At 39.4% G+C, this 14,198-nt stretch overlaps 1 protein-coding gene across 1 annotated transcript; it reads right to left on the bottom strand.

Moving 5' to 3' along the window:
• Nucleotides 1-2,211: 2,211 nt before the first annotated feature.
• On the bottom strand, nt 2,212-13,220 carry slc40a1 (solute carrier family 40 member 1). The gene is made up of 8 exons (XM_042494360.2): nt 12,866-13,220; nt 12,664-12,731; nt 12,121-12,280; nt 10,695-10,810; nt 8,663-8,789; nt 7,676-7,921; nt 6,881-7,519; nt 2,212-5,820 (listed from the first exon to the last, which is right to left on the bottom strand). The coding sequence occupies exons 1-8, from the start codon at nt 12,897-12,899 to the stop codon at nt 5,504-5,506; spliced, it is 1,707 nt and encodes a 568-aa protein (XP_042350294.1). The 5' UTR covers nt 12,900-13,220; the 3' UTR covers nt 2,212-5,503.
• Nucleotides 13,221-14,198: the final 978 nt, after the last annotated feature.

The following is a 14,198-nucleotide window of genomic DNA, read 5'->3' as shown; positions in this document are numbered from 1 at the left end:
TCACCACTGTGTCTGCATATGTCATACAAAAATACAAAGAAAATGAAAATATTAATTTGATTGAATTGTTTTAATACTATGCTGATAATTTATATAGTATATGTAGAATAGGTCTACAATTTTGTTTGGTTGGTCGGTACTGACTTTTTTTTTTAACCACACCATGATAGAGATGGGTTTGCATATGTTAGTATATATATATGTATACATATTAGTATTTGATTATGATTATATATATATATATACATCCATCAATCAAAAGAGTAAGTATATATGTTAGTATCATTTAAGCTCTTTGAAATTAAAGTTTTGCAGAGGTTCGCTTTTCATCAGCAGGGTCCCGTTTACAACCGATTGCATTGCCTGCACTGTCTTGCACCCCTGTGTTCCTAGGTAGCATTTTGGCCAATGCTTTTCGCCTCTCTACATGGACTGTTCACCTTCCATTTAAATGTGATTGCCCTATAAACAGAAACCAGAATGTTTCCTATACCAAAATCTTGTCCCGTCACCTACAGATTTTGTATACAAATGAAGATATCTGTTCACAGTAATTAACTTGCATGTGGCAAACAAATGTCATAAACTGTGCTGAATGACTGACTTGTAAAACTCAGCTATATCCTTTTTACACCCCTTTCTCCCTCAGCGGTGCTATCAGTCGAATAATATTTCTGATGTACCTTTCACAGTTAAAGGTTTTTCTCTCTTGCATGAAAATAGTCAGACATCTGCAGTGTAGGCGCTTATCTCGAGTCTCAGTTCCTGTCTGTAGACATTGGACTTTTGCAGCAGTCAGCTGTCTTTTCCCTATCAAGTATACAATTCTTCAAATATTAAGAGGGGCCTAAATCGCAGCTTCTTTAAGGGGTTGTTTATGTTTAACATTCTGCCCAAATCTATTTTTAAAAAAAAGAAAAGGATCACACCAGTCTACAGCATATATTTGTTTGTGCATTTTTGCTAACATAAAAAACTGTCAAAATCTAAATTTTCTGAATCATTAAAAACAAGACTGCAAAAAAAAACTGACGATAAGAAAGAATGACATAATTGTCATCTCTGAGCTGCAATAAAGCTCAGCTAACGATAGCACATGCAGAAGGAAGCCTACATCTACTCATGGGTGAGAGGCTTGCAAAAACATTAATGCCTCTTCAGCTAACCTGTAATGTTAGCTAGCTCTCGTAATGTTAGTTAGCAGCAGAAACTTTCTTCTCTGTGCAGTGATAAGGTTGGCCGGTGTAGTTTGCCAGAAAGAAAATAGTTCCTATATAAAACTGCTCAAAACAAGGTTTGTAGATTATCTTGAGGAACCGGGTCATGATTTCTGCACAGACACATTGATGCTGAGTTTTTCTAAAAAAAAAAAAATTTTGGCACTTTGAGTGCCATCTACTTCCATTATATTGTAGGGAAAACAGACATTTCTATGTGCGGTATTTCCAACACTCAACAACACACATAGAGTGATATATACACACTACAGGTATAAGAAAAAAATGTGCATGTTGAATTTGGGGTGAAATATCCCTTTAAGTCCTGGATTAAATTACAGCTGGACTGATTCAATCGCAAACTGGTCTCTAGTTTAAAGTTGTATTTTCTTTGTGTATCTCATACTCTTTTGTACCAGAAGCATCCATCTTCAGGCAAAGTGCAATGTTTCATGTGTTGTGGTACAAAATTAAAGATGATGTCTGAATCGGGGACATTTTAAACTATGTACAGAAACTCACACAGGCACTATTGTTTCCATTAGCTGTCTCACTGATTGGCAGTGCATTGGTATTTTGTTGTTATGCAAACTTCTTAAAGTGGTACTAACTCCCATCACAGTAAGCTCACACTTTAAGTGCATATTAGGTAGAAAATAAAAAGAAATACAGTGTTGAAATGACCACAAAATGCTGAGTCATAACCCACTAACATATCCCAGGCGGAGCCCTGAGTCCGCCTGTGTTGTGCAAAAACCAGGTCACTCTTTGTCTTTTCATCAGGCATGCAAGTCCAGATCATCCAGCTCAGCTTAAAGTCAGCCCGTTTAACACTGTCTGCCTGAGAGAGATGGATTCTGGGGAGGAAATTAGCAGCTAACTCTGTTGTGGTATGTGACCTCACACAGCAGCGGCCAAGTCCGAGAAACCCTGCCAAAATAATACACTGTGCAAACCCACACACACACAAACACATTAGACTACAAAGACAGGCAGTCGTGAAGGTTTTCTTTATTTAGGAGACCTCATGCAATACAATCAGTACCAACGTCCTTATATTCAGTGGAGTGCGATTATTACATAAAAGTGATTTCTTCATGATTTAATGCTTATGTCTACTGAACTACAATAACACTGATATATACTATATACATAGAGAAATATATATATATATTGTCAGATTAAAGCAGTATGATACAAATGTTTTGAAATAAAGGCAACAATTGCTTTATACACATATTTCAAAAATCTTTAAGAAACCTCAATTTGACACAAAATGTTAACACTAGATGTATAAAAACATGTAAAAAAAAAAAAAGAAAAGAAAAGAAAAAGGAAAAAAGAAAGTCAGCATTTCCAGACAAACAGCATAACAACAGTATACACATTTTTTTCTTGCATTTTCCCAATTGTATATTTAAGTTTATATTGACTGACCGCTAAAGTTATTTACAATAAAAATAAAGAGTTATGGCCATGTGAGATATTCCTGAATGAGCAGACCAAGCGTTGTAAGAGCTGCTTTTGTTCCCGTGCCCAGATTTTGAGGTTACATTAAACCCGGGGTTGGAGCACGAACATTAAGCTCCATTCCCACTGAGTCTGCACCTCGCAGCACACCTGCAGACATCCTGACTCAGCATGTGCAGCTAAAAAGTGGCCTTCTGTTCTCCTACATCTGGTGTGGCTACCTCTGTTTCCAACCCAAATAATCCCCCCCACCAGTTACCAAAATCCTGACTAGACTGGCAAGATTCTTCATGGGTAGGGTGTGGCTAGTTAACGTCTCGATGCAGCCACATGTGTGCGTTTAACAGCTGAAAAGGCTAATTCACAACAAGGCAACAGAAATCACAAAAGGTTTAAGAGGTGGAGAGGAACGAGAACAGTGACATTAAATACTGGTTTTGGGCAGATCTTGAAAGTGAGATAAGGTAATTTCTAAACTTCTTATGTCTCCTTATGGCTACTTATGTCTCCAAGGGGAAACTTAATCACCATCTGTTTTGAGTGGATTGAAAAAATATATTAATGTTATCATTCTAGTAGACTTCCAAAAGCTTAACATGTATTTGTAATATTAATTATTTCTGTTTTTAAAATATATAATTTGGCGTCCATGCATTGCGACGATATTGCCACGTTAAAATGTTGCGAAACTATGCTGTATCAATCCTCCACCCCTAGTGGCTAATTCTAGAAAACTTTTGATACTGCTATTGTTCCAACTCTTCATTATTACATTGTTTTAGCATTAGTTGTAGGGATGCACGATAATAATGGCACGTCATCAGTATCAGCCGATATTGACCTTATAATGGAATATCAGAATCAGCCAACATGCTGATTTATGCCGATATTGCAAACATTTTTTTTTGAGAAAGTGAACATGTACAAAACATATTCCTTTTTTATGGCATACACTGTAAGGCATTGTATTGATGATCACTAAAATTAGTTGGGGAAAATAATTTTGATATATCCATATCAATATCGGTTATTGGTCAAAGAAATTGTTATATATCGGCATATTGGATATCAGCACAAAAAATCTAATATCGTGCATCCCAAATAATTATCATCCTATCATTGTTGCACGTATCCACAGCGGCCACAGTTCATAAAGTTACAAACAGTAGCCTCAATTTATCGCAAAGCTACTTTCAGAATGTCTGTGATTTTTAGCTGTTTTTTGGAAACCCGCTTACTTACTAAATCACCACAGGTAAAAAGTAGAATGCAAAAAAAGCCACAAACTTTCATGAGATACTATTGAAATATAATTCTAGACTACTGCTGTGAAGCCAAAGATATCCACATAGACGTCAAACTTTAACTCGAGTAAAATGTGTCGACCTTTGTTGAAGCTCACAGCAATAAGAATATAATCAGACTCAGTCCAGCTCAGAGTCTGTTGGCAGTCTGAAGCTGTAAAGTGAGATCAGGGAGAGGCGTGCTGACTAAGCTCCCTGGCTGACTTTTGAGGAAACGGGGATATCTGAGGTAAACTCGTTCACAGGAGCTGGTACACCCCCCCCCACCCCCACCCCCCCAAGTGTTACAATATGTGCCTTATTACCCACAACCCCCACCCCACCCCCACGACAGACCCACAGAGAAACTATAAGTGATTGAAATAAGATTGTGCGGGGGATTATGGGCGAGTCAGGACTTGAACCTTGTGCAAAAATATTGATCAAAGGCCTGATCACGCGTTGGGTGTACTGACAGACGTCAATCACTTAAAGTGCCTGTGTAACAACAATCATGATTGAAAAAAATTACATAAAAATCAAAAATGGTGACACTATGGATGTAAACTATCAGAAAAACAAAATTTTAAGTACAATCTCAGACTGGGTTAGAAATATACTGTATGAAAGTGTTAGTGAACCTACACTGTCACCTGATGTCACGATATTTATTTGGAATGCTTCGGACAGTTAACTGGTTTCCCTCACTTCCTTTTTTATGCCACATGTGGACTTTGACTTTGGTAACTGAGAGAGCTATTGATGAGGGTGCATAGGATTTCTTATTTATGGCACAGCCGCAAGCATGCAGCAAAATACTGAAAATACGATTACTATAAAAACCGCTGTCTGCATATCCTGAATAAATACATTTAACTCATTTAACTGCATTGAGTATTGAAGAGACTAAATCCCGGTTGTGTGTTTGGTTAAATAAAAAGCATCCTCCTTTCCTGTGGAGGAAGACATCCACAACCTGCTCATCATACATGTAAGCTAGGCTATCGGAGGACAGCTAGCGGACTCAGCACCGATGAAGAGAGGCTGAAAACAGGGGATGTTGTCTCTTTTGTGAATCAGACAGTCGTCCCCCATAGCCTCAGTGCGTGCTTCCCTGCAAGATCTCTCCCTCGTGTTGCCCTTTAGTTAGCTGAAGCACCTTTTAAAACTCTTTACAGCTATCTTCGGGCTGTTAGGAGGAGAATATTTTACAGTGTCTTATCCCCTGATGTCTTTGGACCCAGGTTGGGGTCACAAGCCTAGAGGTGATGGATCCTTGTTTGACAAAGATGAGAGGCTGAATCCCAGACTGAAACAGTTAGAGAAACCCTGCCTTATCTAAGTGTTAGACGTCTATGACTGTAAGCTTTCTACTCTCCTCCTTCTACTTATGATTAATGCTATATTTTAGGCTACAGTATGCATAGCATGTTAAGTTACCGTTTTTATGTTATTCGGCCAGCTACAAGCAAAGATAAGATGCAGGGTAAGGCTTGAGGAATATGTACTCAGGACAGAGTCTCTTTAACGGGGTTAGACGGTGGTAGGAAGTGAGGGGCTGTCCGCCGTCTCCACCTTCTGCTCCGGCGAGCAGCAGAGGAAAAGGCGGCTGCCCAGGCTCTTGAAGGCAAACCCAAAGTACATGATGTGACCCATGGCCACGAAGGACACGGAGATGATGACGAGCAGGCCGAACGCCTCCGGGTTCGGAGCCAGAATCACCATGATGAAGTGCAGCAGGTCTAAGAGGTAATTCATGGAGTTCTGGACGCCGTTGATGACGCCTCGCTCCGACTCGATTACATTCTCCTGGATGAGCTGGGTCACTGTCAGGTCAAAGGACCACAGGCCTGCGGCACAGAGATCAACAGTGAGACCTGATGGTAATTTCCAGTCACATTATCACCACTTTAGGAGACGACAGTAGCTGTAAGTGGCAATTATCAGGCCATATTATTGGAATCAAAGGTTGCAAATATTGCTGTGACATCCGTGGAATATATGTGAAGAGGCCTTGTGTCAAAGTCCAATTACTTATGAAAAAGTTCAACCTGTGAACTTGCCTGAGTCACCTTTAGGAAGTCTTAATTTGGAAAACAGCGTTTTATTATCTTAGGAACGGAAGAAAACATGCCAACAACACATGGATGGTCTAATTTCCTTTCAAATAAAGCAATAAAAGAAACCAACAAGGGTTGCAGCAGTAAACCGGTTTAAAGTTAACAGTGATATGAAAATTGATGGTTATCATATTGCGTGCATTTGCTTATCTACTGTGTTGAAAAAAAATGCAACCGGACGGAGAATGTCATGCTGATGCGTGATAAAGTGTGCAGTGTTTGGGAGTGAATAGTTACGTGACGTGTAAACTGGCAATGCACAGATCCTGTGAGAACAGTAACGTCAGGGCCGCACTTTGCACATGCGCATTACATTTTAGTCTGATAGCCATGTGGCATGAGGACTACAACAATAACAACTATGGCGAACGACCAAGCTGTGTTTGTGCTGCTGACTCTACTGACTTAATTAACACTGTTGGTTCTTGTGCGTGCTTTCAGCATCGTTTTCTTGTTTGTTTGTAGCCACCACTCTGTAGAAGAAAACCTTATGCTGAGGCACATGATGTTCTTCTATGATGTCTCATTACAAAGTTACACCGCCAACTACATGCACACTACAGCTTTTACGGTTGTTTTTGTGGGTCCATGAACATGGGGACTGTTTTCGCAATGTTATCAAATGAAGATGGATTTTTTAAAAAAAGAAACAGAAAGACTTTTCCATTTTTAGTAGGCCATTCGCGTCTAAACGTGGCCTTAAACTATGTACTAAAACAACTTCAAACACAATACCAGGGTATACATAACCACCACAAACAAAAAAATCAAGTGGGACTACTTTACTCACCAACTCTAGCAGCAATGACGCCAGCAAACAGCAGACTAACAGACATGTAGGACTGCAGCGGCGGCAGCTCTTCAGCTGGCGCAGCAGTAGTGGCGTTTCCACCAGTAAGAACGCTGGTGAGGCTGTGGTCGGCCTCGGGCAGCGTCTTCTCTCCAATCAGGTGGGTGTAAAGGTCCTGGAAGGGCGAGACGCTGAGGTCGAAGGGGCTCCCGGGAGCAAAGACGGAGACAACACACAGCATGAGGCAGGACAGCTGGGCCATGCCTGAAATAAAGCCTGTGCGGATCAGGCCGCACTTCTTGCGGACCCAGGTAAAGGCCACAGTGCCGCAGATGCCCGACACAGCCGAGGCCCCCATCAGCAGGCTGAGCACAGACCCGTTGAGGCCCTGCGTGTAGGCGTAGCCCGTGGTGATGCAGTCGAAGCCGAGCACAGTCATGTAGAGGAAAGCCAGGGACATGCCGGCGAAGAAAATGTTCTGGTTGTAGTAGGCGACCCAGCCGGCCTTCAGGGTGCGCAGGGGTTCAGTCACCTGGTAGCAACAGCCGTGCTGCTTGGGAGAGTCCGGCTTGGCCACGACTGAGGTTTCATTCATCAGCGGCTGAGAGGACTCCTCAGGACTCTGACCATCCTCCAATTCTGAAAAAGCAAAGAAGCATGGAGAGATTTAGTTTAGTCTGACTCATCACACAGGTCAAAACTCTGAGCAAATGAGTAAGACGCTTATTATAAAATATAAAATACAGAGACTTAAGTTCAGGAGGCACAAATCAAAGACAAAGTTATTGCAGCTACCTTTCGGAGAGCCAAGCTGTTTAAGCTCATGTTGCTGATCCTTCTGACCGGCTTTCACGGCCAACGCCGGCGTCTTCTGGTAGACCTTATACAGCAGAGCGTACTCCAGACACATGGAGCACAGGTTCCAGCCAGAGATGAAGCCACAGCCAATGAAATGGGAGCCAAAGGCCATAATCTGACCCACCAGCATGGGAGCCAGGATGTTGGTCAGCTGGTCGATAATCCGCACTGTTGCATTCATGTCTGTGTAATACAGAAGTGGAAGGTGGTGTAAGGCAATATTAACTGTTTCTTAAGACCTAATTTAACCCTTTCGGACAAATTAGCTTAACTTCTTTTGGAAACATGGGAAGAACACAATAAACATTTTAAGAAATTCCATGAAAATTAGCAGGAAATTGGTAAAAAGTACAAGAAAATTATGTGAAAATTAGGAGGAGAGGAACTAAAAAACTGCTCTCTGGACATATTTATTTTTCTAAATGTATTAATTTCTTGCAATTTGCGGGACGTTTCTTCCGAAGTTGCTCTTTGCCTTTGCCCCCATGCTTTTAAAGAAATCAAACCAATTTGCTCAAAGGTTTAAATACTTGTGAAAGGCATCTGAATGCAGCACAAGAAAAATTATGTCAGTTCAAGTTTCACTTAATACTGATGGATGAGGAAAATGTGATTAAATAGTGGCTTCTTCCAGTCCTTATGGGGCCTTTGGTAGGTTTGCATTCATATAGCAGGTTTTACTAAACTGATGGTTCTGGCACAGCAGAATGACAAAGGTGAACAAGTTCATGATTGTTTTTCACCATGTGAGCAATTATTTTAAATGGGTGATAACAATCGGGGGAAACTGCGGGGACATAAAGCTGAAAAACGAGAGTGAGTCAGCATCTGGGGTTCAAAGTTTGCTCCACCAAAGGGATCTGATAACGGGTCATGTGAGGCCTACATTCTATGATAAGCCGACAGCAGGTATGAAACACTGACCTGCCAACGTGCTGCTGTCTTGACCTGCCACAACCACCACCCAGTCCCTCTGGATGGTGATGGATGTAGCCGTGCTGGCGAGGTTGGCAATGTTGGCGATGGTGATCACCAGAATGTAGCAGGTAGTCTGAAAAAAAAATGAGGGTATATATTTACATTTGTATGGCATGTCATTTTTTTTTACGATTTAAATTCAAGAATAATGAGCAACGTTATGGATTGAAATCCTTTCTAACTATAAAATCAAAAACGCAACTGTAAAACAAGATTTAGTTCCCATGGTTGTCAGTATGGAGGAGCAGACTTCAACTGACACTGACAATAAATACTTTATTAACCAAAGGCGAAGCCCCAAGTGCTATCATCACGTGTCATCTCATGTAAACTAAAGAAATCAATAACTTCAACAAAAAGATCTATAACATTCTGTGAAAAGTAGCTGCTTCAGAGAAAGAGCACTACAGCTCATATAATGCTCAACATGTGACCTCAAATACATCTGTAATAAAGGTGCACTGAATGACAAAAAACGTTTAAAAAACTAAAAAAAAAAGCAAAACCATAGAACGTTTGGTCTGGAAGTGGCTAATTTGTGAGACACTGTGGCCGGCTGCTCTGTTTGTTGATCTGTGTGTACATTGTAACGCAGCTGCTGCGGTCAGAAAAGCAACAGAAATGCTTCAACAGGCCAGGCCGCATTTCTCCACAAGTCATGTGACAGGCCTTGAAGAACCTGCTGACTACACAGCCTTCAACGAGACACTCAATCTCCTGTTCCAACGACCTCTCGCTCCACCTCCACACACGCACACACACTTTGAGACCAGCCCTCTAAACACTCTCACATGGCGAAAATCCCCCCTTTCTCTGGAAACCCAAAGGCGTCCTACAAATGCAGAGGGCAACGCTGAAGACATTCTCCCCAACAGAAAGGCATTTGTGCTTTAACCCGACACCCCGACCAGTTTCTCATGACGGATGGGAACCTTTCAGCTCTGCATCTCGGCCAGCTGCAGAGGCAGGTCCAAATCATTGTGATGAGCAAGCTCTCATGGAGTTACATAGCTCAACAAGTGTAAACAAGCCTCACAAACCACTGACACGAATCTCCTTCTCCGGCAGAAGACTAATGAGGATGTGTGTGTGTGTAATTACCTCTCATGCTTTGTTTCTGGCGATAGGAAATTGTTTATGATCGTGACACAGCAAGCTTCATTTCCTTGTGATTACACAATGTTATTGCAAGTTCAAAAATTGATTATTGACCTGCAAGAGTATCGTAAGCATCAAAAAATTGGATGAATTGTTTGATATGTCAACATCTGAAAATTATTACTAAAATACTATAATTGAACTTCACCTATTTATTTATTGACTATTCATTATACATTTCAGTGTGTTTAAGTAGATGATATATTATTTTTTTTTTTTTAACTATTTTTAACATTTTTATCAATTATTATTTGGTCTGTTATCCTTTTATTTACCTTTTAGAGTACTGTATTTATTTATTTATCTATCTATTTATTTTACTTATCATTAATATTATATTTATTTATTTTTATATAGGTTTTACTCTGCGTCTGGTGTTTCCTCACTTATGGTAGCATTTCCTCAGTTCCTGCTTTTAATGAGTACTCTTATTTTTGTGCTTTAATTAATTACAAAGTCCTGCCTTTTTACAGATATGCCTGTGTACTTTTGTTACAGTTTTGCTTGTATGAAAAGTGGAATACAACTAAAGTCTGCTTAATTGATTGATTAATTGATTGTTGGATTGAAGCACTGTGTCAATCTAAGTTAGTGGAGCTGTCAAAGGTCTTCTTAAAGTGAACTACATGATATTTCTCAACTGTAAAAGTGGTCATAAATGATACTGACTTTCCATATCAGTAAAAGTAGGTAACTTTCAATCCCGGGGTCAGAGGGCTGGTACTTGAGGAGAAGGTGCAAAACTGTTTTTAGTGAAAATCCCCATCAGATCATGTTCAAAACAGCGAGTATGTAAAAGACAGCACAGGGGGGATCTTACCAGAATCCATCCATTGTAAAGCTCCACAAGCTGTTCTTTGAACTGGAAAACAACCATGAGGAGGATCCCACACACGATGACGCAACTGTTCTGGACGAGCAGCGAAGTCTGGGCCACTGTGGAAACACCACGAGCAGCATTAGGGACAGAAATCTGATCAGAGACAACAGATTCCTGTCTGATAACTAGTTCATTAAAGCACTTCCACAAGACGGTTGGATGCGTTCACCCGCTCCCTAAACTAATCTAACAGTATCTTTGCCAAATTCCTCTCAATAAGCATTCCACAAGAGGTGCATTTAACTGTGAAAATCAGTAGGAAAGTAGCACATGTGCACACTGTATATGACACTACACTATAAAATCTGACAAGTTGATCTTACTTAAAAACTTAACTTTATCTGTAAGTTTACTTTAAATTTTGCTGAATTTACTTCATTTTTTGAAGTTGTAACTTAAAAATGAGGTGAATTACCTTGTTATTTCTAAGTTTTTAGCTTTAACAACTTTTCAACTTTTTAACTTTAATAAAGTTATTGTGAATTAACTTGATCATGACAAAGAGGATTTTGCCAACGAGAGCTGCGAGTTCTGTTTTCTTAACATGTCCAAGAATATACAAATATTATTGACAAGTATGTAACTGGCAGAACACAGATATACAGTACACTACACTTGGTTTACTGATGTTGCTGAAATTCAGACAGACTGATGTAATTAAACTTGTTTTAAGGTGTAACAACTTCAGAAAATTAAGTAAATATAACTTAATTTAAATAAATTTAACAGTGTGATATAAAAGAAACAGAAATTAGGATTAATAGTTATATTTGCTTACATTTTTCAAGGCAATTGGTTTGCTAGATTTTTTAAGTAATATCAACTTGTCATAGGTTTGCTGAAATTTAGCATGATTGATTTTATTAAACTTGGAATTATCAAGTTGCAACAATTTCATAAAATTAAGGAATTATAACTAAATTATAAAGTAAACTTAACAGCTGGATATAAAATAAACATTAATTAAGAATAATAGTTATAGTTGCCCACATTTTTAAGGCTGTTTCCTAATCTTTTTTTTTTTTAATTGTTAAATCGACTTTTCGGATTTTTGCTGAAATTTAGAAAGACTGATTTAATTAAACTTTTCATTTTCGAGTTGCAACAACTTCATGAAATTAGGTAAATTTAACTTATTTTTACTAAATTTAAGAACCAGATATAAAAGAAACGTACATTCGGATTAATAGTTATATTTGCTTACATTTTTAAAGGCAATCGGTTTCCTAGATTTTTTAGGTAAAATCAACTTGTCAGATTTTACAGTGCACAATGCCTTTGAATGTGCTCCACATCTATTTATTTGGCCTTCTGTTTATGACAGACATGCTCATTGAAGAATATTCTTTGATATGTGCAGCCCTACCTTTGAGTCTGGGGTTTTTGTCCACCCAGTCCCCAATGATGGCCCCCAGCAGCAGCACGGAGCCGGCCACCACCAGCCCGTACACGGCCGTGAGCAGCAGGCTGTTGCCATACAGCTCCACCAGGAACACAGCCACCGCAAAGTTCCACATTCGGTCACCCTAGGAATTCAAATCTTGATTACTGAAGAGTGAGGTGGATGCTTGAATCAAGACATTCAGGTTAGGGCAGATCCAAACTGTGGAATGCACAAATAATAAGAGCTCTCTCTGCTTTCATGGACTAAAACGAGCATCCTCTTCAGTTGTATCTATCCTTTAGAGCTGTCTGTAAATAGCAGCATTGTGTGGTGAGCTCCACGGGGAAAACATGTGATTTTGTATTGTAATGACAGTTATAATAGCACACAATGACACATTAATGTTGCATTACAATAAGTTAAAGCCACATGTGTAGCCTGTCATCATAGTGAACATGTGCAAATACATGATGGAGTGTCATTTAAATAGACAATAATGTGTTATCCTGTCAGTGTCTCGCTTACCCATGTTGACAGAGCATGTCCCATGTAAATAAGGAATTTGGCTGAGGTGAAGAAGTCTCGGACAGACTCTGTAAAGGAAACATGTAACGGTCAGAGAGAATTCAAACCCTTACAGCTGCTGGTGCATATCCATCTTCTCCATTCATGTAAAGGCTCCGTTGGGGGTATGCTATGATGTCGCATGCAATGAAAAACAACCTACCACAGCATGTCCTCTTAGGTCCAGAGTTATCCATTTTTAAAGCTGTCCAAATGGCAAAAATAACAAGGTGAAAGCTGCTTTTTTGCGTTACGCTGTCTCCTCTTTTGTGATGTAAAGGAGGTCAGCCCCGACTACCACTGCATCTTACTGTCGACAACGACTACAAAAAAATACAAAAGGCACGGCGTTTTTCCCTCGTTCGCCTTTCCAAACTTAGCTATCACTGTAGCTGAAGTTGGAAAGAAATAGTTGTATAGCCTAAAAGGCTGGTTGATGGCAAAAGCACAAAGCTAGGAGCTGAATTCAGCGCCTCTCCGGTGGACGGTTTGCTCTCTTCTGCTGCTCCCTGTTTACGTCCCGCCTCGAATATACTCACGCTGTCACGTGACCGGCCATTATTTACATTGTGTCAAAAACAAGTGTGGTCCTCCTACCGCACGCGCGCTCCAAAACAAAAAAAAAAACAAAAAACAAAAAAAGCTGTATCATATCTGCACAAAAAGGTGTCACTGTTAATATCATATATAAAGCCCACAGCCTGCTTTACACAAGAGTAAAACATGTAGGAATTCCTTTTAGCACAAATTATGAGCAACATTTAGACCAAATATATACTCTTTTAAAGATAATCTATGACAACAAATTATCCACAATTACACACCCACATTTTCAGTTGTTTATTCACTGCAGTGGTTTCGTCCACCACATTATTCACATTTTAAATATGGTTTAAACTAATGGCACAATGTAAAAGTACTCCATTACAAGTCCATCATTCGAACTCTTCCCACAGGAGCACAGAAGTGTTGATAGGAATATGTTAGAAAAAAAGTGTTACATTTTTATATATTATATAATTTGAATATTACTAACGCACTAATGTGTAAGTAGCATATTACTGCTGTATTTGGTCAAGATTAACAGTAACAACAAAAATTGTCATATTTTGTATATATTTTAAATAACCTTCAGGACCCAATAACCCACAAACAGGTTTAAAAGGCATATTTTCTTTTTAAAAAATCTCCAAAATCCCACCAAATATCAGAAACTGTGAAATGTGTTTTTCTGGTGAAGGAGGGGCATGCATTTTCCTTCACTCACTTTGGGATGCTCAAGGAAAAATAATTGTAGCTCTGGGGAAGGTCACCTGCAGCTACACACCACACCACTCACCTATTCTGATAAATAAAGTGCATTCCATTATAAAAGTATCAAGTGATACCATATTTTTACAAAGTAAATCATCTGTTGTTGAATAAATGTATTATAAGTACAATATTTGCCTCTGAAATTTTGTGGAATACTAGTTGAAGTGAATTGGCATTAAATG

This window comes from Plectropomus leopardus, chromosome 10 (genome assembly GCF_026936395.1).
Source record: "Plectropomus leopardus strain MGB_pleo_1.0 chromosome 10, ASM2693639v1, whole genome shotgun sequence".
Classification (NCBI taxonomy): domain Eukaryota; kingdom Metazoa; phylum Chordata; class Actinopteri; order Perciformes; family Serranidae; genus Plectropomus; species Plectropomus leopardus.
This window is presented reverse-complemented; position numbering and strand designations above follow the sequence as displayed.